Source organism: Notechis scutatus, chromosome 6 (assembly GCF_049901735.1).
Source record: "Notechis scutatus isolate UNSWTSFEM ecotype Mainland chromosome 6, rNotScu1.2, whole genome shotgun sequence".
In the NCBI taxonomy this organism is placed as follows: Eukaryota; Metazoa; Chordata; class Lepidosauria; order Squamata; family Elapidae; genus Notechis; species Notechis scutatus.
In genome coordinates, this window is record NC_142014.1 from 80,824,633 (window position 1) to 80,848,479 (window position 23,847).

The 23,847-nt window shown below is 46.0% G+C and overlaps 1 protein-coding gene across 1 annotated transcript in view; it reads left to right on the forward strand.

Moving 5' to 3' along the window:
- The window catches only part of NRF1 (nuclear respiratory factor 1), a 52,482-nt gene that overhangs the window by 2,314 nt on the left and 26,321 nt on the right, over nucleotides 1-23,847 (forward strand). The window contains 4 exon segments of the mRNA XM_087968949.1: nucleotides 7,646-7,880; nucleotides 10,949-11,063; nucleotides 15,723-15,849; nucleotides 17,601-17,741. Of these exon segments, the coding sequence (XP_087825075.1) occupies nucleotides 7,658-7,880; nucleotides 10,949-11,063; nucleotides 15,723-15,849; nucleotides 17,601-17,741 (606 nt within the window). The 5' untranslated portion in view covers nucleotides 7,646-7,657.

Genomic DNA, 23,847 nt, shown 5'->3' on the forward strand with positions numbered 1-23,847 from the left:
ACTTCCTTGAGCACTGATGACACTACCTAGTTGGGTCATGAAACGTCTGCAAAAAGCCACCAAAGCTCAACCAAGGACCTCACACTTCTATCCTGAGCAGGGGGGTTGGACTAGAAGACCTCAAAGGTCCCTTCCAACTCTGTTATTCTATTCTAAAGTGTGCAGATCATCCTCAGAGATCCGTCTGCCTCCAAAAAGGTTCCCTTTTTTTTTGCCACGGAAACTCAGGAGCTCTCGAGTTCAATTAAAACCCCAAATTCCTTGTGATTCTCCCATACGGGAAACTAGAGATCCAGTAGGGTGATCCCGCTTTATAATAATCCAGCCAGCCAGCCTTCGGACCGTGCCGTGGCCGAGACCCTTGAATATTTGAGAAAAGGGGGTATCAGTGAGGGATTTCTTATTTTTGGGAACCGCTCCAGTGGATCTGAGAAGGGGGGGGAGGAAAAAGCCCATTTCGCGTAATAGGCTTAGAAAAATGAGGCTGCAGCTGTTCTCCAAATGCGATGAGTGCAGCCGGCCTCTTACGTTGCTGGTTTTTCTGGGATTATATTGGGACAGGAGACACTTGGGTAGGCACCACATATATATAAGGCTTGGATTTTAAAAAATGTCCATTTTGTCTGGCAGGGCAGTATAAACGCCGGCCATCTGCTCACCCAGAGAGACCGGCGACCCTTTATTTAGGCAAATACAGAATCATCCTCTTTTGACGGCCCCATAATCCCTTGCCTCAGGGTGGAGTCTGGGCCGCTGACTGGAGCTGAGTGTTTGAATGGCTGGATGCCCTTCCTGTCTCCAATGTGGAGTTTTGTTCTGACTGCCCAGAGAGAAATATCTGCCTCTAGCTAGGATCGAACCCACAGCCTCCCGAATGAGAGGCAAGAGCTCCACTTATAAGCCACTGCACCACTCAAGGACTATGACTAGTAAATCATCTCCTTTTAATAACCCCATAATCCCTTGCGGGGTGAAGTCTGGGCAACTGAATGGAACTAGCAGTGTTTTACTGGCCGGATGCTCTTCCTGTCACCAATACGGAGTCTTGTTCAGCAGATGTATTCTCATTTGTGCCCAGAGAGAAATATCTGCCTCTAGCTAGGATCGAACCCACAGCCTCCTGATTGTGAGGCGGGAGTGCCACTCAAAATATAGAAAGAATAATCTCTGCTCAATTTGAATTTCTGTGCATGCAATTCGGAGGCTAAAGTCCCTCTCCCCAGCGATGCAAACTAAGAATTCACTTGCTTTTGTTCGATTTCTCAGACTCGTCCATTACTCCGGTTGTAAACAGTTCTTCAATACAGGTAGTCCTCGACTTACAACACCTCACTTAGTGACTGAAGTTAACAACAGCACTGGAAAAAGTGACTCGTGACCCTTTTTTCACACCGAGGACCATTGCAGCTTCCCCGTGGCCACGTGATTTAAATTCAGACGCTTGGCAACTGGCGTGTACTTATGACTGTTGCAGTGTCCCAGGGGCACGTGATCCCCTTCTGCGACCTTCTGATGGAGCAAAGTCAGTGGGGGAAGCCCGATTCACTTAACGACTGCGCGGCTAACTTGCCGAGTGCCTGAATGTTGACCACGGGGAGGCTGCGGCGGTCTTCCGTGTGAAAAGCGGACAATAACTCACTTTTTTTCGGTGCCGTTGTGACTTCAAACGCTCATTAAACGAGCGGTCACAAGTCGGAAACTGGCCATATTCCCATACTGTTGAATTCTCTCTTGCTAAACCGAGTTCGGGATTGTGAAGAGAAGGGTCTAAACCAGTGGCTGCCAACTAGTCGGCCGGGGGACCGCTGGTGGTCCGCGAGAAAATTTGGGTGGTCTGCAGAGAAATGTCCCCCCCAAAAAAGCAATTAAGCCAGGCTGCGTGGGAACACAAGGCTGCCCCAACCATATGGCCTGCGGGAACACAAGGCTTGCGTCGTATTGTGAACAACACGTAGTGAGTGGAGGGGGGAAAGGGCGGAGGGGGGGAACTTGCCCCACTCGTCCCATGTGCCTGGCCTGGCCACCGGGCTGCTTTTTTCTGCTTCTTTCTTTCTTCTTCTGCTGTTGGCTGCACACAAGGAAAGCAGCCAAAGTCTTTCTTTCTCTCCCCCAAACTCCACCAGAAATGAGTCTTTGGGACCCTGCAAGGCCTCCTGCTCCAAGAGCACCGCCGACAAAGACTCATTTCTGGCGGAGTTTGGGGGAGAGAAAGAAAGACTTCTGCAGCTTCTGCTGCTTTCCTTGCATGAAGCCAAAAGTCTCTCTCTCTCTCCCTCTGAGAACGGAGCTGGAGATGGTATCCTGCAATCCCAAATAAAGAACGATTGATTGCTAGGAAAACAGGGTGGGGAATTGCAGTCTTTTTTCCCAGGGTCTCTGGTCCGCGGGATATAAAATGATGAGTTTGGTGGTCCCCGAGGTCCAAAAGGTTGGCAACCCCTGTTACAAACCGTTTTTAGAGGCAAAAATGGAAGATTGGATGCTTAAAGTCCGTATCAAACCCTTTTGCAGAAATGAATGATCAGGCAGGCGGCTGCTCCAGGCACTTCGCTGTTGGGGAACTCTTGATATATATACAGAAAATGAGATCTATGTCTGTATTTTTAAAAAGACAGGAAATGATTCAAGACGAGAGCAAGGCCTTCAGTGCAACTCTGCTCCACATTGAAAAGTGACTTAAAGAGTTGATACAACCAGCTGACTTTTCTCCTGCTAGTGGTTGAACACGTGGTGATCGGAGGCTTTTCTGAAGAGCCTGTGCGGAGTTCTTGCTTTCAAAATCGTTGAACAAGAATTTGGTGACCTCTGCAGCTGTGATACTCGGGAAGGCAATATTAGAATTAGAATAAAAAGAATTGGAAGGGACCTTGGAGGTCTTCTAGTCCAGCCCGCGGCTTAGGCAGGAAACCCTCTCCCGTTTCAGACAAGTGTCCAATTTCTTCTTAAAAACTTCCAGTGTTGGAGCATTCACAACTTCTGGTGGCAAGCAGTTCCACTGATTAATTGTTCTCACTGTCAGGAAGTTCCTCCTGAGTTCCTAGGTTGCTTCTCTCCTGGATTAGTTAAAATGAGCATTCATCCCCCAAGCGGCCGATCGCAGAGTAGTAATACAGCTCCTCCTCATCTTAACAGCCATTCGTTTAGTGACCACTTGAAGTTACGATGGCACCGGAAAAAAAGTTTCAACCCTTGCAGCATCCCTGTGCCCACTACTGACTCACGCTTAACGACGGTTGCAGTGTCCCAGGGTGATGTGACCCTTCTGAAAAGCAAAATCGGCTTTTACTAATTTCTTTGCTGGGGACATAAAAAAAAAATCACTTGTCTTGCTTAGCAACAGAAATTTTGGGCTCAACTGTGGCCATAAGCCAAAGACTTTCAAGTCCCAAAAATAACGTTCGGTATTCATGTACAGGTAATCCTTGAGTTACGACCACAGTTAACGCCAAAATTTACGTTGCTAACTGAAGGTGCAAAGTTACGTTTGTTAAGTGAATTTCGCTCCATTTTATGACTTTTCCTTGCCACCGTTGTTAAGCAAATCATTGCATTAGTTAAGTTAGTAACCTGGTTGTTAAGTGAATCTGGATTCCCTGTTGACTTTGCTTGTCGGAAGGTCGCAAAGGGGGATCCGCGTGTCCTCCGGGACACAGCGACCGTCATAAATACGAACCAATTGCCAATCAATCCTCTGAATTTTGATCACGTGACCTTTGGGGATGCTGCAACGGTCATAAGTGTGGGAAAACGGCCTTAAGTCGGTTTTTACGGTGCCGTCATAACTTTGGCCACTAAGTGAACTATTGTAAGTTGAGGACTCCCTGCATTAGGTAATGTTTGTTGCCTCGAGTTACCTATAAAGCAATCAAAGCAGGATAAAAAAAAAATCTAAGAAATAAAATAATAAACAGCCTTTGTGACTTTGAACGGTCACTAAACAAACTGTTGTAAGTCGAGGAATGCCTGCATAGCAGGAACCGCGCATTAAAACCCAAATCAATATTTAACACTTATTTCAAGTTTTTCATTGTGCCTTTCCTTCCAAGTAGCTCGAAACAAGCGTTCCCGTGACCGTCGTCAGGACGCTGCAACTGTGAAAAAACGGTCATAAAGTCACTTTTTTCCGGAACAATTGTAACTCGAAATGGTCACTAAAAGAACTGTCGTAAGTCAGGAAGTTTTTTGTTTTTTTTAATTTGCAGTGCTTGCAACGTGGCCCCAAAGCAGTGAAAAATACACGTTTAAATTTGAATTGTTATCTTTTGCAAACCTTGTCACACCTTGGGCAATAAGGGGCCTGCTCCAGACTGATAAGGACTTCTCTCTCTCTCTCTCTCTCTCTCACTCTCTCACTCTCTCTCTCTCTCTCTCTCTCTCACACACACACACACACACACTTTTTCACTCTCTCTCTCTCTCTCACTCTTTCTCTCTCACTCTCTAACTCTCTCACTCTCTCTCTCTCTCTCTCTCTCTCTCTCTCTCTCTCACTCACTCTCTCACTCTCTCTCTCTCTCTCACTCACTTACTCTCTCTCTCACTCTCATTCTCACTCTCTCTCTCTGCATGCACCCAAGTTGGGAGAAGCTGTTGCAAAGTCCAAGCAGCAGGATTTGAATTCCCCACCCCAACCCCATCCTGCCACAAACGAAGGAATAATGGATGGAAACTGAACAAGGAGAGATTCAGCCTGGAAATGAGGAGAAACTTTCTGACAGTGAGAACAATCAACCCATGGAACAGAAGTTGCCCTTGGAAGTCATAGGAGCTTCATCACTTGAGACTTTCAAGAAGAGATTGGACTGCCATCTGTCAGAAGTGGTGTAGGGTCTCCCGCTTGGTCCAGGGGTTGGACTAGATGACCTACAAGGTCCCTTCCAACTCTGATTATCTGTTAATCTGTTAACTGTTAAATTGTCGATGGATCTTAAACATAAAACTATCTTTAGGTAGATTTTTTTCTACTTCCAAAAGCATTTTGTTAAAATGAATTTGATTTTTAACAATCTGATTTACATTTAAAAACACTGATTTCTTTTTTTTTTTAATCGATTTTTATCCATCCTGGAGAAAAAGTGACTTATGACCATTTTTCACACTGCAGCATCCCCAGGGTCACATGATCAAAATTCGGACGCTTTGGCAAGCTTGACTTACACGTCGCTTTTTTCTTTTTAATATCTTGTTTGCTGTGGGGTTTTTTAAATTCTTTTTTTTTTAAAAAAAAAACATACTTTTTAGCAGACCGTATTTTAACTTTCTTTGAATAAACTAAAATAATATACCGAAATGAAGAATGAGTGTAGGTCATCTTTGATTGATGACAGTAATTGAGCCGGGAATTATAAATAGTCCTTGACTTACAACAGTTCACTTAGTGACCATTCGAAGTTACAACAGTCGAAATTACAACGGCACTAAAAAAAAAGGTCTTAGGCCCCTCCCTGAGGAGATAAAAGCCAGCTAAGAAACCGGAGTTCTTTGCAGGAAGCAAAGACGTTTTTGCACTCAAGCCTTGTGGACGTTTGGATTATCTTGGTTGGTGTTTGGAGACTCTTTGTGTTTGAACTATTTCTTGGCAATTGTATTTAGTGTTCTTGGCAGCCTTGCACCACCTTGTTCTTATCAGAGACAATGAGTTTGAAACAGCCTTTGAACCGTGAAGGAATGGAATTCGCAGAGAAGCATTAAAAGGTTTTGCTGTTACCTCTGTTTGGTGTTGGTTTCCTTGAAACAAGGTTTGGGTCAGAATACCATGTGACTTACATTTGGATGCTTGACAACTGACTCACATTTATGACGGTTGCAGAATCCCTTGGTCGTATGATCCCCTTTTGCCACCTTCTGACAAGCAGAGTCAACAGGGAAGCCAGATTCACTTAATAACCGCAGAGACTTGTTTAACGACCGTGGCATGGGAGGTGATAAAACGGGGGGAAATTCACTTAACAAACATCTCACTCTAGCGACAGAAATTTTGGGCTCCGTTTTGGTCGTAAGTCAAGGACTACCTGTAGAGTGGCTAGGGTAAGTCAGTGTTTTTCATCTATAGGTAGTTCTTGGCTTAGAACCATTCGCTTCCTAACCAAAGTTATAATGGCACTAACCAAAGTTTTTCACACTTAACGACCGTTGCAGCATCCCTGCAGTCAGGTCATCAAAATTCAGCTGCTTGGCAACTGGCTCATATTTACGACGGTCGCAGTGTCCCAGGGTCAAGCAAAATCCATGGGGGGAAGTCCAGTTCACTTAACAACCATGTGACTAACTTCACAATGGCAAAAGCAAGGTCATAAAACGGGGCGAACCTGACTTAACTGTCAGAATCAGAATAGAGCCAGAAAGGGACCTTGGAGGTCTTCTAGCCCAACCCCCTCTCCCATTTCAGACAGGTGGCTGCCCCAGTCTGTTTTTAAAAAAACCTCCAGTGACGAAGCGTCCACAACTTTTTATTTTTATTTTATTTTATTTTATTTTATTTATTTATTTATTTATTTGATTTGCCAATTGTCCACAAGATAATAAGATAAGGTATACAAGCTGTGAATCCACATGAAATGGGTACATATAAGAAAAATAAAATTGCCTTGCTTAGCAACGAAAATTTTGGGTTTCATTGTGGCCATAAGTCAGTAAGTGCAGTGGCCTAGAGGTGGAGCTCTGGCCTCACAATCAGGAGGCTGTGTGTTCGATCCTAGGTAGAGGCAGATATTTATCTCTCTGGGCACAATGAGAATATATCTGCTGGGGGGGAAAAACTCCACCCTGGTGACAGGAAGGGCATCCGGCCAGTAAGAACTCAGCTCCATTCAGTTGCTCAGACTCCACCCTGCAAGGGATTATGGGGTCAATAAAAGATGATTGATGACGATGATGATGTTTGTGGCCATAAGTCCATGACTACTGTACTATTATTATTTCTGAAGTTTGCATGCCATTCAATTTGGAGTGGTAAATAAAATAAATAAAAACTCTCCAGATGGCAGATCCCGGAAGAGGGAAGCTGCTTCCACAACCCTAGTAAATAACATGGTTTAATCAAAGGAACCTCCTGGGCCAAATCTTCAGGATCAAATTACCTGGACAGGTGTTATCAAAGACCCTCCCAAGTAACCAGGCCCCCATGCCGTGGAGGGTAGCAACCAGCACCTTGAATTGCACCCAGAAGCAAACTGGCAACCCCAAAGGATAGGTAAAATATAACACAGGTAGCCCTTAACAACAAACTGTTCCAAGTTACAACGGCCCTGAAAAAAGTGACTTTAACAACTGTCACACAACTGTAGGCAGCATCCCCACAGTGGCGTGATCCAATTTTAAACGCTTGGCAACTGTCATGTACTTAAGACGGTTGCAAAATCCACGATCCCCTTCGGCGACTGTCCGACAAAGCGAAGCCAATGGGGGAAGCCGCTTAACGACAGCCGTGTAACTCGCTTAACAAACTGCAGGGATTGACTTCACAACTGTGGCCAGGAAGGTCGTAAAATCCGTGCTGCCATAACTCTGAACGAGCTATTGTAAACCTGTGAAACACACACACACACACACCCTAATAGCTCTGTCAAAGATCCGTCACTCCGAAGGGTTTTGTGAGGTTGGTCGTCACAGCTTCTTCTCCACTTCCTTCCTTCCTTCCCTGCAGCACTGACCATTCATGGAGGAACATACGGTCACCCAGACGGAGCACATGGCAACCATAGAGGCCCACGCGGTGGCCCAGCAAGTCCAGCAGGTCCACGTGGCCACGTACACGGAGCACAGCATGCTGAGTGCTGACGAGGACTCCCCGTCTTCGCCCGAGGACACGTCCTACGACGACTCGGACATCCTCAACTCCACAGCCACCGACGAAGTGACTGCCCACCTGGCCGCTGCAGGTAGGTTGGCTCTGCTGGCTTCTGGCTACCTTCTTTTGAGTCATGCCTGGGGGGGAACAGGTGGAGGCACCTAGGTTCCTTCCCCAGCGCCTCTTGGCAACGCTCTTTGGCTTGGCTTGTAGTTGACACCAAAAATCAGTTGACCATGCCTTCAAGACTTTTTTTTTTAAAGCATCCTGCTGTCTTGACATCTTATTCAACCAGGGCCTGTGCGTTTGTCTGGCCAAGAGCCTGAAAATTAGAAACATAGAAAACTGACAGAAGAAAAAGACCTAGAGATTTATCAAGGCATTTATCAACAATTTTGTTGTTTTGTTGTTTTCTTTATCTATTTATCTATCTATCAATCATCTATCTATATTCTATCTTTCATTATCTGTCTTCTATTTCATTATCATCTATGTCTGTCTATCAGTCTATCATTATCTATCTTCTATCTATCATTAGCTATCATCTATTTTCTCTTATTATATCTATGTATCAATCTATCATTATCTATTTTTCACCTACTATCTATATCTATCATCATCTATCCTTTTCGTTATCTATCATATCTGTATCATCTGTCTATCAATCTATCGTTATCCATCCATATCTATTGATCTATCATCTATATTCTATCATTGTCTATCTTCTATTTCATTATCTATCATCTATGTCTATCTGTCTATCAAACTATTATCTGTTTTCTATTTATCTTCTATCTTTCATGAGCTATCATCTATCTTCTCTTTCATTATCTATCATCTATGTCTGTATCAATCTATAATTATCTGTCTTTCACCTACTATCTATATCATCTATTTTCTATCTTTCATTATCATCTCTCTTTTTGTTATGTATCATATCAGTCTATTATCATCTATATATCTGTCTGTCAATCTATCATTATCCATCCATATCTATCGATCTATCATCTATCTATATTCTAACTTTCATTATCTATCATCTATGTCTATCTATCATTATCTGTCTTCTATTTACTTTCATTAGCTATCATCTCTCTTTCATTATCTATCATCTATGTCTCTATCAATCTATCATGATCTATCTTTTATCTACTATCTGTCTATTTATCTTCTATCTTTCATTTTCATCCATCTTTTTTGTTATCTATCATATCTGTCTATCATCTGTCTATCAATCCATTGTTATCCATCCATATCTATCAATTTATCAATCTATCATCTATCTATATTCTATCTTTCATTATCTATCTATCTTATCTTTCATTATCTATTATCTATGTCTATGTGTATCAATCTATATCATTATCTATATCATCTATATCTATCTTTTTCATTATCATATTATCTCTCTATCATCTATCAATCTATCATCCATATCTATCTATCTATCTATCTATCTATCTATCTATCTATCTATCTATCTATCTATCTATCTATCATATTATCTATCCTATCTCTCTCTCTCTCTCATATATTATCTATCCTATATCTATTTTTATTGTTAAGGAAAACATTTTGCCAAGTGAATTTTGCCCCATTTTATGAGTTTTCCTGCCTCCGTTGTTAAGTCAACCTGTCTTCCCCAATGACTCTGCTTGTCAAGGTCGCAAAGGGGGATCATGTGACCTCCGGGACACTATAACCGTCATAAATATGAGTCAGTGGCCAGGCATCTGAATTCTGATCATGTGACCACAGGGAGGCTGCAACGGTCATAAGGGTGAAAAACGCTCAAAGGTCACTTGTTTTTCAGTGCCCTTATAACTTCAAATGGCCACTAAATGAACTGCTGCGAGTCGAGGACTTCCCTGCAAAGGGATATTCTGGGAAGGAGAGGCACCCTTGCTTTCTTATCAATTCTGTGGTTGGTTGTGTGTGTGTGATTGTGATATTCCCATCTGACATTCCCATTCTCCCAGTAAGAAAATGTGCTGTTAAAAATCAATATTTTGCTGTTGAATTTAAGCAGCTCTTAAGCAGTCTGGAAATGGCCTTTCTTGGTATCTTCAATTTCCTGTGTTCATTTTACAAAGGACGTTTTTTTTTTTATTTTTTATTTTGGGTCTTGGAAGTTTTTCAGGATATTTTGCAGAAACCAGAACCCTTAACGATGAATCCGTAGCCTGCAGAGGGCAGCAGAACAGTAATAATGGATCTGTTTGGTTTAGTTTTCCAGTTAGGTAGCCTTATTTTCCATTTTAAAATAGCCTGGGTTCATTTATTGATTCCTCTACAGGCAGTCCTTGACTTACACAGCCATTCGTTTAGTGACCGTTCAAAATGATAGCGGCACTGAAAAAAAGGGACTGAGGACCCTTTTTCACACGACTTTCGTAGCAGACTCACAACCATGTGATTCAAAATTCAGACACTTGGCAACTGGTTCATACTTACGACCGTCGCTGTCCCAAGGTCACATGATCCCTTCTTGCGACCTTTGGACGAGCAATGGGGAAGCCAGGTTCACTTAACAACCTGGTCAGTAACTTGAACAACTCCACTGATATACTTAACAGCTGTGGTCAGAAAGGTCGTAAAACGGGGCAAAACCCCCTTCAAACCTGTCTTTGCCTTATGATCCCGATTGAGCCCAAAGTTTCTCTTGCTAAATGAGACAGCCGTTCAGTGAATTTTGACCTACTATACGACATTTCTTGCCAGAGTTGTTAAGTTGAATCATTTGCATTTGTTAAGTTAGGACACACGGTTGTTAAGTGAATCTGGCTTCCCCGTTGATTTTGCTCGTCATAAATGCGAGTCGGTTGCCAAGCATTTGAATTTTGCCAGGTGACTGAGGGGAGGCTGCAACAGCCGTGTGAAAAACGATCGTGTCGCTTTTTTTTTTACAGTGCTGTTGTCACTTAGAATGGTCACTCAATGAACCGTTGCAAGTCGAGAACTGCCTGTCTTTTGTTCGGAAGGCAGCTGCCAGAATTCCCAGCCAGCTTGCCCCTTTTCTGAGGAACCATCAGCCCCCCCCTCCCCCTTTGCGACTGGGAATGATGGGAGCTGTGACCCACCACATCTGAATTGAGCAGAGATCTCCAATGTCCCTGGCTTTTCTCTTTTGGGTCTTTCAGATCTCTCTTTTCTTCTCAGGACCGGTGGGAATGGCCGCCGCCGCTGCCGTGGCCACCGGTAAAAAAAGGAAGCGCCCTCACGTTTTTGAGTCCAACCCATCCATCCGCAAGAGGCAGCAGACGCGGTTGTTACGGTAAGAGCTCTTGCCCCACCAATCTCTGGCCACCAGCGCATCCCAGGATTCCCAGCTGGACCGGCGAGGGGGGCAGCACAGGGCCTTCCGGTTGGGCCTCCAGAAACAGACTCTTGCAGGTGTGGAGGTGATTTCCTCTCTTTCACACTATCTTATCTATCTGTTCATCCATCCATTCGTCTACCCACCCACTTACTCTCTCTCTTTATCGTTATCCACCCATCATCCAGCTAGTACATCTAACTGTCTCTCTGTCCGTCCGTCCATCCATCCATCCATCCATCCATCAAATATCCACTCATCCATCCATTCACCCAGTCTATCTATCTGACTATCACAAGGGTCTTCCAACTTGGCCAATTTAAGGCTTGTGGATTTCAACTCCCAGAATCCCTGAGTTAAGATGACTGGAGGAGGAATTCTGGGAGTTGAAGTCCACAAGTCTTAAAACTGTCAAGTTTGGGAACCCCTGGTCTATCACATATCTGTCTGTCTATTTATCTACCTACCTACCTACCTATTCACCCAGTCTAACTATTTGACTGTCTGTCTGTCTCTCTCCACCCATCCCCCAGTTTATCTGTCTGTCTGTCTGTCTGTCTGTCTACCTATTTATCATCTATCCACCCGGTCTAACTATTTGACCGACTGTCTGTCTGTCTGTCTCTCTCCACCCATCCCCCCAGTTTATCTACTTGAGTGTCTGTCTGTCTACCTACCTACCTATTTATCATCTATCCACCCAGTCTAACTACTTGACCGACTGTCTGTCTGTCTGCCTCTCTCTCCACCCATCCGCTCAGTATATGTATTTGTCTGTCTGTCTGTATCGATCGATCGATCATTCTCACTGACTGTCCATATTTTCTCTCTTCCTCTCTTTTCTGTCTCTGTTGTTATCCACATACTAAGCCACGTGGGGCTTTGGAAGTAGCAACCCACCAACCTCTTGAGTTGCAGAAGGAAACTGATCCCCACGTCCAGTTTTGCCATAAGGTGTGAGGTTGGAGAGCCCAGAGGTCCCATCAAGCCGCCACTCCTCCCCCCTCCAACTTCACTCCAGAACCCTGTGAACCTTCCAGGTAGTCTTCAAGGGTGACCCCACGTAAGGCACATTGCAGTCGTCCAAAGGAGAGCTGGCCCAAGTAGGAGGGACTGGGGCACCTACCCATTTTTATCCTTTGGGTGCCCTGAGGGGAGCGTAACCTCCTGGCTAGTTACCAACACAAGCTTTCTTCTCACTGGGAATGGCCAGATGTGAGCCAATGCACAAGGCCAGGAGACAGGACACGCATCTCTCGGAACGGGCTTCGGGCCGTTTCCCAAGGAGAACCAAGCTGAACGCTCGTTGGGAGCGACTTTTCCGCTTCTCTTTCCCTCAAGGGCTTCTCTGATGCAACCTTCCGCTTTATTTTCCCCGGCCTGCTGTTGCAACGCCTGGCCCAGTCTTGCTCGGTATCGACGGGGTAACCAACCCCTTGGTGCTTTGGCAGAGTTGGTCGTCCTAGCGACGGGTCCCCGCGGTGGGCTTGGGAGGTTGGCACTGGCAAGTCCTCTGGTGTGGACCAGATGCCACAGAGATAGCTTCAGGGTTGCTGGACTACGGAAATAGAATAGATATAAATGTTGGAGTTCAGGGATGGATGTGTTTGTTGTTCGTATCTTTACCAAAGGAAGTTGGTTCTGTTTATGTTTGTCTTTCTTTTTTTTCCCCTTCTTTCATTCTTATACTTTTTTAGCTTTTATTTTTTTCAAAACTTTTTTGTTTATCTTTTAACTTTGAAAATAAAGTTTTCCCTCTCTCTCTGACTTTCTATATCTGTACATTTGTTTATCTAAATACCGACAGACAAACACAGACAGACAGACACAGATAGATAGATAGATACAGTGAAAGATAGATAGATAGATAGATAGATAGATAGATAGATAGAAGTTTATCTATCTTGTCTGTCTATCTATCTATCTATCTATCTATCTATCTATCTATCTATCTATCTATCTCTTGTATCTTCTATCTATCATCTATCAATCATCATCCATCCATCCATCTATATCTATCTTCTATCATCTCTATCCATCTATCTATCTATCTCTATCTTCTGTCAATCAATCATCTATCAATCATATCTATCCATCTATCTTTATCTATCTATCATTGTATCAATCATCCATCCATCCATCCATCCATCCATCTATCTATCTTCAGGGTGTTTAAAAAAATGTTTCCTCTCCATTTGTTCTTAGTTCCTCCATCCTAGCTACCTTAAATGTGCATGTTTCACTTGAATTCATGCTTCTACAGGTAGTCCTCGTTTTAGCAACTGCCTCGTTTAGCGGCCGTAGTTACAGCAGTGATGACAAAGTAACTTTGCAACCAGTCTGCACATTAAAAATAGCCGCCCTTGAAAACTGAATTTAACCAAGGTTTGGTGATATTACAGAATAGAATAAGAGTGTTGGAAGGGACCTTGGAGGTCTTCTAGTCCAACCCCTTGCTTGAGCCAGGATAATGAGGTTTGTCCAACCTCGGCCACTCATCTTAAAGCAGGCTGGCTGGGGAATTCTGGGCGTTGAAGTCCACAGATCTTAAAGTCGCCACGGTTGGATATCCCTGGTCTACACCAACCTTTAAGACACGGAGACTTCAACCCCCAGAATCCACCCATCTTAAAGCAGGAAGTCTGGGGAATTCTGGGAGTCGAAGTCCACAAGACTTAAGAGTGGCCAGGATTGGACACCCCTTGCCCAACACCCTTCCGGACAAACGGCTGTGCAATCTCCTTCTTCAAAAGCCCCAGCGATGTTTCAGAACAACACGAGCCGATCTCGACGTACGGCTGGCTGCTCAGCGATTGTTCAAAGTTACGACGGGGTCTCTCCAGAGCTGCTTGCCACCTGATTTTGAAGCTCTGTATTGGGCGCTTAGTAGCTGGCACCGTTCCCCGTTGGCTTCTCACCGTCTCTCTGCCCGGGTGCCCCTCGGAGGCGCGGCTGGCACCTGAGGATACCTTGTTTTGTGGAGACAGGAGGTGTTTTTTATCCCGATAACAATCAACAAGCTTCAGTGCAGGGGTGTCCAACCTTGGCAACTTTAAGACTTGTGGACTTCAACTCCCAGAATTCCTCAGCCAGCAAAGCTGGCTGAGGAATTCTGGGAGTTGAAGTCCACAAGTCTTGAAGTTGCCAAGGTTGGACACCTGCTTTAGTGCTACAATTCGAAATGTCCCTCAATTGTCCCCTGCCAGCCCTCCCGTAGTTCCTTTACAGAATTGAGCCCCAAATGTTGCGTCGCTAAGTGAGACGTTGGTGGTGAGTTTGGCCCTGTTGTACGACTTTTCTTGCCGCTGCCGTTGTTAAGTGAATCGGGTTTCCCCATGGGCTTTGCTTGTCAGAAGGCCGCAAAAGGCAATGGCAGGCCTCCCGGACGCTTATGGATTGACCCAAAGTTGGTTGGTACTTCTCTTAGAGTTGGAAGGAACCTTGGAGGTCTTCTAGTCCAACCCCTTGCTTGCTTAGGCAGGAAACCCTGCAACTTGTCATAAAGGTGAGTCAGTTGTCAAGCATCCGGATGCTTACCATGGGGATGCTACAACAGTTGTAAGTGTGGAAAACGGTCATAAATCACTTTGTCCAGTGATGTTGTAACTTTGAACGGTCACTAAATGAACTGTTGTAAGTTCAGGACTATCTGTATATCAATATTCCTCCCTTCTCTTATTTTCCACCCAACAACCCTGTGAGGTGGGTTAGGCTAAGAAAGAGTGATTGGCGCAAAGTCACCCAGCCAGCTTTCATGCCTAAGGCGGGACTAGAACTCACCGTCTCCTGGTGATTGGCCCAAAGTCACCCAGCTGGCTTTAATACTTAAGGCGGGACTAGAACTCACCGTCTCCTGGTGATTGGCCCAAAGTCACCCAGCTGGCTTTAATACTTAAGGCGGGACTAGAACTCACTGTCTCCTGGTGATTGGCCCAAACTCACCCAGTCAGCTTTCATGCCTAAGGCGGGACTAGAACTCACTGTCTCCTGGTGATTGGCCCAAAGTCACCCAGCTGGCTTTAATGCTTAAGGCGGGACTAGAACTCACCGTCTCCTGGTGATTGGCCCAAAGTCACCCAGCTGGCTTTAATGCTTAAGGCGGGACTAGAACTCACCGTCTCCTGGTGATTGGCCCAAAGTCACCCAGCTGGCTTTAATACTTAAGGCGGGACTAGAACTCACTGTATTTTGCTTTTTAATTTATTTAATCTCAACTTATTTTCATATTCAATACGTCTACATTGTGCACACGCTTTTACCTCATCTTGCCTTTTAGCATTTCTAATTCTTCTAGCTTTAATTGTCTTGTAGCACCCTTTATTTATTTTTTACTTTTTATCCTATTGTAAGCCACCGAGGGTCACCTGACAAGTGAGACGGGTGGCCTATCAACTTGAATCAATAAATATATGAGATTTCTCCATCCCTTTTTACCATTTGGCCGAAACGGGGAGGCCTTCATCCCATTATGCAAAACCTGACATGGTGGGAAAGTTTAAAGCCAAAGGCCTTGAGGGCGCGGGAGGAAATGATAGGGTGGGTCTGTCTTTCCTGGAGTGGGGGGGGAATATCTTTTAAAGCCAGTTCTTCTTCCTTTTCTCGTCCTTCTGACCCCAGGAAGCTGCGGGCCACCCTGGATGAATACACCACGCGGGTCGGGCAACAAGCCATCGTCCTCTGCATCTCCCCCTCCAAACCCAACCCGGTTTTCAAAGTCTTTGGGGCGGCGCCCCTGGAGAACGTGGTAAGATTTGCTCCTTCCTCGCCCCCTCCCAGTTTGGGAGCCTGCAAGTGGAATTGCACTGTAGGGGAGAGAGAATGGAAAAGTTTAGGAATCGCCGGAAGAAGATGGCGGATGCCAGTGAGGAGATGCCAAGGCCATTGTACGTTAGCCAGGAAGGTCTTTGCTTCTGACTCTTTGCCCCTCCCCAAATAACCAGGTAGTTATTTTATTGTTACTCAAAGGTGAAAAGTGAGATACAAGAAAGCATATTTACAACTACATATTTACAACTTGGTGCTCTCTTTTGAGTTTGGTGGTTTTCTTGCGGACATTTCATTATCCATCTAGGTAACGTCCTCCGTGCTAGAAGGGAGTGGGGTTTGGAGAGGAGGAAGAGGAGGACTGTGGCATTCCCTGTGCTTGGCTCTTTTGCAGACATTTCACTACCCAAATAGGTAACACTATCAGGGCTAGAGGGGAGGGGAGTTTGCTCTGCTTATGTACAAGTGGTTTGCTTGTTAGTGTTGGTGGGAGTGTCGTTTTCTTCTTGAGGGTTCCTTGTTCACATCAAGCCCTAAAACAGTAGACAATACCTGGAATCCTGGCATTCAAACAAATCGGCCATCAACAGGCACATAGATGTAAACAACGTCTACACACCATTTGAAAAAGACGAGTTAAAATGCTCCCGTTAAGGAACTAACAACTCAGACAGTTCAAATAGTAAGCAACAGCCTAATTAAGAAACACCCAAGAACACTCCCACCAACACTGATGGGGTGAACGACTTGTATATAAAAGGAGACCAAACCTCCCTCCCTTCTAGCATTGATCGTGTTGTCTAGTTGGGTCATGAAACGTCTGCAAGAAGACAACCAAGCTCAGGGAGCACCAAGGACCCCACAGTTGTCATTCTCCTCCTCCTCCTCCTCCCCCTCCTCCTCCTCCTCTCTGCAAATCCCACTCTCTCCTACTATTGATGATGTTCTCTAGTTGGGTCATGAAATGTCTGCAAGAAAACCACCAAGCTCAGAGAGCACCAAGGACCCCACAGTCCTCCTCCTCCTCCCCCACTCCTCCTCCTCCTCCTCCTCTCTTCAACCTCCCTTCCCTTCTGGCACTGATGCTGTTCCTCAGTTGGGTCATGAAAACGTCTGCAAGGACCCTCGGAGCACCAAGCACCCATAATCCCACCTTCTCCTTTTCTTCCTCCTCCTCCTCCTCCACCACCACTACACAAACCCCACTCGCTCCCTTCCAGCCCCGATGATGTTCCCTAGCTGGGTCACGGAACGTCCCCCGAGGAAAACCTCCCAGCTCAAGAGACCCAACGAGGACCCCACCGTTCAACCCTGAGCTAGAAAACTCTTTTCTGCTTGATCCCCAATCAAGTGCCTGCCCCTCCATCCAACCTCCCCAAGAGGAGGGACTTGAAAGCCTCGAGGGCCTGGCTGAGAACCTCACCAAGCACCCCCACCCCACCTTCACTAAAGCCCCTGCCCTACACCTCACAACCTTCTCCAGCAACCCCCCCTTAACCCCGCCGGGCGTGCTCGCCGTTTCATCATCTCGGCTTCGCACCTCTTATCCTTTGGGGGCCAAGGGCTGTTTTTCCCGGGGCAGCTGCGGGCGCGTTGTTTGCTGGCTCAGCTGCGCAGCCACCCCGAGCAACTCCAATGCCTTCCTCTTCCCCCGCCCTTCCAGTTTCTGTTACTTAGCAGTTTCTTCCCTCCTGTCCCTTGTTTACCTGAACCTCTGCGATTTCCCCACAGGTGCGCAAGTACAAGAGCATGATCCTGGAAGATTTGGAGTCAGCGTTGTTGGAGCACGCACCTGCGCCGCAGGAGGTTAACTCCGAGCTGCCCCCGCTCACCATCGACGGGATTCCGGTCTCGGTGGATAAAATGACCCAGGTAACCAACCAAGGGAGGTGGAAACTTGCACCAGGTTGCTAAGAGAGGGAGGGAGCATTCCACGTCTCTGGCCGATTGGTTTTTGATTTTTATTTATTTTTCTCTCCCCCCAGTCAAGCATGTGTGTGTGTCTCTCTCTCTCTCTTTCTCTCTCTCTCTCTCTTTCTCTCTCTCTCTCTCTCTCTCTCTCTCTCTGCCTCTTCTCACACAACTCCTCGGAGGCGCACTTAATTCTGCCCCTCCTGGGAGAGCCGCGGTGATCTTCCGAAATGCAGGCAGTCCTTGACTTACGACGCCAATGCCAGCCCCATATTGCCATTGGCTAAGTGGAACCCTTCTCCAGGGAGTTTTGCCCCACTTTACGGCCTTCCTCGCCACGGTCTTCAAGGGAATCCTTTGCAGGTGTTAAGTTAGGAACATGGTTGTTAAGCGAGCCTGGCTTGGCCCCTGGACTCTGCTCGTCAAACGGTCACCAAAGGGGAAATCACGTATCCCGGCATACTGCAGCCGTCACAAACTTTTTATTATCTTCCTTCCTTCTTTCTTTCTTTCTTTCCTTCCTTCCTTCCTTTTCTTTCTTTCCTTCCTTCTTTCCTTCCTTCCTTCCCTTCTTTCTTTCTTTCTTTCCTCTTTCCTTCCTTCCTCCCTCCCCTCTTTCTTTCTTCCTTCCTTTTTTCTTTCTTTCATTCTTTTCTTTCTTTCCTTCCTTCCTTCCTTCCCTTCCCTTCTTTCTTTCTTTCTTTCTTCCTTTCCTGCTTCCTTCCTTCCTTCCTCCCTCCCCTCTTTCTTTCTTCCTTTCTTCCTTCCTTCCTTTTTTCTTTCTTTCATTCTTTTCTTTCTTTCTTTCTTTCTTTCTTTCTTTCTTTCTTTCTTTCTTTCTTTCTTTCTTTCTTTCTTTCTCTTCTTTCTTTCCTTCCTTCCTTCCTTCCTTCCTTCCTTCCTTCCTTCCTTCCTTCCTCCCTCTTTCTTTCTTTCTTTCTTTCTTTTTTTCTTTCTTCCTTCCTTCCTTCCTTCCTTCCTTCCTTCCTTCCTTCCTTCCTTTCCTCCTTCCTTCCTTCCTTCCTCCCCTCTTCCTTCCTTCCTTCCTTCCTTCCTTCCTTCCTTCCTTCCTTCCTTCCTTCCTTCCTTCCTTTCTACTGTGTTTTTATTCTACTTGTCCTCATAAACCTCCCGGAGTCGCCCTGTGAGAGCAGATGGCAATACACCTTTTCTAAATAGATAAATACGAGTCCGTTCCTGAGCCTCCGAAGCCAAATTCCCTTCACATCCTGTGTGGCTAACTTAACAACTGCAACAGTTTACTGAACAAATGATGGCAAGGAAGGACCTAAAACGGTGGCAAAACCTCACTCAACGGCGGTCCCGCTTAGCCAAAGCAGAAAAACGGGGCTCCGTTGCGACCCTAAGCCCAGGACCGCCTGTACACGCCAGGGAGGCCTCGCCAGCTGCGAAACCTGGACTCTGAAATGGAGGCTTGGGCATGTTGGGCTGTTTTGAGAACCCTGATTAGTCCTGGGGAAGCGCAGGGACGGTGCTGACGGCTGGTCCCGTTCTGCTCGTCATTAAAGCTCTCCTGCCTGAGTGGGCTCGCTTGTGCGTGGCTCTCGTTGATTGCGTCCCCCGGGCAAGTGCTCGGCGTGGTGCAGAACTCTGGCTTCCTAATTAATCCATCTGGGGGACCCCAAAATAGAACTTCTGAAAGCAGCCAGGTGGAGCGTACGGACCCCCCCCGGCCCCTGAATAGAAGCATCTCTCTCTCTCTCTCTCTCTCCATCTCTGCCCTTGGCCTGCTTCTCCCTTGAAGAAGAGGCGATCGTAAGAAGCAGGTTTTAAAAAAATAAAATCAATCACAGGGTCTTTGGGGTGAGCTGAAGAGGGCCCGTTGCGTAGAGGAAGGAGGCCTCCTTTGGGGCAGAGGGAGGGTCCCGTGCTGAAAGACCTGGGATTCTCTGGGGAAACATGTTCGTCTATGGCATCATTTTTATTTTTTTTTAAATCTTGGGGACTTTTTAAGATGTGGGGTCTTTGGTGTTCTCTGAGCTTGGTTGGGTTTTCTTGCAGATGTTTCATGACCCAACACTGAACATCATCAATGCTAGAAGGGAGAGGGGTTTGCTTCCTATGTCTATAACCCCACTCCTCCTAGCACTGACGCTGTTACCTTTTGGGGTTATGAAATTTCTGCAAGGAAACAACCTCCGAGAGCACCAAGCTCCTGCGGTGGTCCTCCTCCTCCTCCTCCTCCTCCTCCTCTCCACAAACCCCACTCCCTTCCAGCACTGTTGATGTTACCTAACTGGGTCATGTAACCAAGGATCCCAAAGTACTTCTCCTCCTCCTCCCCTTCTCTTTTGCAAACCCCTTTCTCTTCTAGCACTGATAATGTTACCTAGCTGGGTCATGTAATGTCTGCAAGAAAACCACCAAGCCCAGAGAGCACCAAGGACCCTACAGTCCTCCTCCTCCTCTTCCCTTCTTCTTCTTCTCCTCCTCCTCCTTCTCTTCCCTTCTTCTTCTCCTCCTCCTCCTCCTCTTCCCTTCTCCTCCTCCTCCTCCTCCTCTTCCCTTCTTCTCCTCCTCCTTCTCTTCCCTTCTTCTCCTCCTCCTCCTCCTCCTCCTCCTCCTCCTCCTCCTCCTCCTCCTCCTCCTCCTCCTCCTCCTCCTCCTCCTCCTTCTCTTCCCTTCTTCTTCTCCTCCTCCTCCTCCTTCTCTTCCCTTCTTCTCCTCCTCCACCTCCCCTTCTCTTTTGCAAATGCCTTTCCCTTGCAGCACTGATGATGTTCCCTAGCTGGGTCATGAAACGTCTGCAAGAAAGCCACCAAGCTCAGAGAGCACCAAGGACCTTACAGTCCTCCTCTTCCCTTCTTCTTCTTCTCCTCCTCCTCCTTCTCTTCCCTTCTTCTTCTCCTCCTCCTCCTTCTCTTCCCTTCTTCTCCTCCTCCTCCTCTTCCCTTCTTCTTCTCCTCCTCCTTCTCTTCCCTTCTTCTTCTCCTCCTCCTCCTCCTTCTCTTCCCTTCTTCTTCTCCTCCTCCTCCTCCTCCTTCTCTTCCCTTCTTCTCCTCCTCCTCCTCCTCCCCTTCTTCTCCTCCTCCTCCTCCTTCTCTTCCCTTCTTCTTCTCCTCCTCCTCTTCCCTTCTTCTTCTCCTCCTCCTCCTCCTTCTCTTCCCTTCTCCTCCTCCTCCTCCTCCTTCTCTTCCCTTCTTCTCCTCCTTCTCCTCCTTCTCTTCCCTTCTCCTCCTCCTCCTTCTCTTCCCTTCTTCTCCTCCTCCTCCTCCTTCTCTTCCTTTCTTCTCCTCCTCCTCCGCCTTTCCCTTCCAGCACTGATGATGTTCCCTAGCTGGGTCATGAAACGTCTGCAAGAAAACCACCAAGCTCAGAGAGAGAGCATCAAGGGCCCCCACAGCTCAACCCTGAGCTACAAATATCCTCTTCCATCGGTACTTTTAGGATGTGTTGGACTCAGCCTTCTGGCTGGGGAATTCTGGGAATTGAAATCGACCCCTCTTCAAGTCCCAAAGGCTGGGAAACACCAGTGTACGAAACTCAGCACCTTTTTTGTGGCTTAACAATTTTTTAAAAAAATTTTTATTTAAAAAAAAAGCTTACTTAAGCTGCTTTCTGATCATGATATTATACTGCAATGTAATCATTGCCATGTTATTTAGTAGACACTAGGGGGCACTATAGGGCGATTATTTCCATAGCTATTATACCTCTTCATGGAATGATTAGGGACACCTGAAAAATCTTGGATTTCATACCTGGAGTAGAGAGAGAGAGAGAGAGAAACGTTCTTTGAGTTAAGGGAGGGTGGCCATTGCAGTCTTGAAATCAAAGACAGGCAGCTCTTAAGAAGAATAGAATACTTTATTGGCCAAGTGTGATTGGACACATAAGGGATTAAGCAATTGTGCCCTGCCATTCACTCCCCAGATTTCGGAGGAATAAAATTTTCCATTCCTGTCGTTTGACCTCTTTAAAAAGGTTTTCAGAAAGCCTTGGGGGAAAGTAAGTCACTCCCTTTCCTTCCTACCAAGAGAAAAAGGAGGAGGAGGAGGAGGAGTGGATCCGAAATCATGCTATCAGATTTCATCATTTCGCAGCCACATATTCTCAGGGTATGACTCAGAATATCGCCCGTTACCCTCTGTGGAACCAAGAATTGAATTTCGAAGAAGCAGGATTGGAAGAGCACACAGGTTGGCCGTAATTGAGCCAGAAATTTCCAATGGTTGAGGCTTTCCCACCATTTTACGCCCTTTTTTTTTTGCCACCGTTGTTAAGTGAATCCCTGCTGTTGTCAAACTAATAACACGGTTGTTAAGTGAATCCGATTTCCCCTTTGACTTTGCTTGCCAGAAGGTCGCAAAAGGGGATCCGGGGACACTGCGACCGTCATAAATACGAACCAGTTGCCCAGCATCCAAATTTGGATCCCGTGAGCGTGGGGATTGCTGCAACGGTCGTAAGTGTGAAAAGCGGTCATAAGTCGCCTTTTTCAGTGCTGTTGTAACTTCGTCGCTAAATCAATGGTTGTAAACCGGGAACTACCTCTATTGATGCTTTTGAACTTGGGTGTTGGAGAAGTTTCTTGAGAAGACCACAGACAGCCAAGGAAACAAACAAATGGATCTCCCAAAGGGGCTTTTATTTTAAAGGCACCTGGACTTTCTGGTTTTTCTTTTAAGACCTTTCGCTTTCTCATCTAAGAAGCTTCTTCAGTTCTGACTAACTGGCGAAAAACTATGACCTGGACAAACTAAAACCTCTGCAGACATTAAACAGATGGACGATTAGACGATCAACCCAGAGTTCAGTTGCCTCCTGAAAAAGCACATTTGGGACAACCATGACCTGGATGACTGAGAATCGCTTCAGACCCATGTCCTGCTATTTCAGCCAGAAGGCATAGCGAGTCACAAGACAGCCAGCGTGAGCAAGTTCTTCCTTGCACGTCGAATACAGGGAGAAAGAGGATGGCCGGGACAAGATTTCAGTTTCAAAACATATTGAAAACTGAATTCAATGAGTTTTGAAGCAGTGGGGTGCCGAGGTATGATGGGCGCACTGTTGGAAGACCTGACCTGGGCAAACGAGAACCTTTCTTTGATCAGTTCCTGAAGTCTGTTTCTGCAAAGTTAGAGTCAAATCTATCTGTGTGGTCCCTAGGAGCATCATAGACCGAGCCAGGTCCAAACATGGTAGAGAATTCCTGGACACCAAATCAGCCATCAACGGGCACATAGAGATAAGCAACATGTACACGTCATTCAAAACAGATGATCCAAAAGCTAAAAAGACTTCCTTGCCAACACTTAACTTCGTGCCACATAATCAACCAATTGATCCGTCGATATCCTGGTGCTAAATTAGAGCCAAATCTATCAGTGTGGTCGATAGGAGCATCGTAGACCGAGCCAGGTCCAAAAATGCTGGAGAATTCCTCAGTGCATGGCAATCAGACAAATCAGCCATCAACGGGCACATAGAGATAAGCGACATGTACACACCATTCAAAACAGATAATGCAAAAGCTAAAAGACCAAAAAAACTTCCTTGCCAACACCAACTTCATGACACATAATCAATCAATTGATCATTCAATTCCTGGGGTGCTAAGTTGGGGCCAAATCTCCAGCCTTCCCTCACTTGATATCTATCCTGGAGGACAAACGCACCCCTCAATAACGGTGTGTTTCTCCGTGAAGAAAAGAACACCGCAGAGTCCTGTAGAGGATGATGCAACTCTCAGGGGTCAGAATCAGCGACTCTGCAGATAAATACACCCTAAACACGGCAGCATTTCCCCGTGGGTTAAAAAAATAATAATCTTCATTTTGTGCAGCATCGTTGTACATGACACACAACATTTGTAGGTTCCACGGTTCATCCGGCAAGGATTTCCAATGCAATTTGCGAAATGTAAATAGCGATTTCATGGGAAATCTAGAAGGATTGAAGAACAGCTGCAGAAACATATCTCAAGTGAGAACCGTGGATCGATCTGGTTGATGGTCCCTTGTTGGCTTTGTTTTGGTGTCCTCAAGAATCTTCTCCAACTCCAGACTTCGAAAGCATTCAATATTTTTCCTGTCCTGTCCCAAAG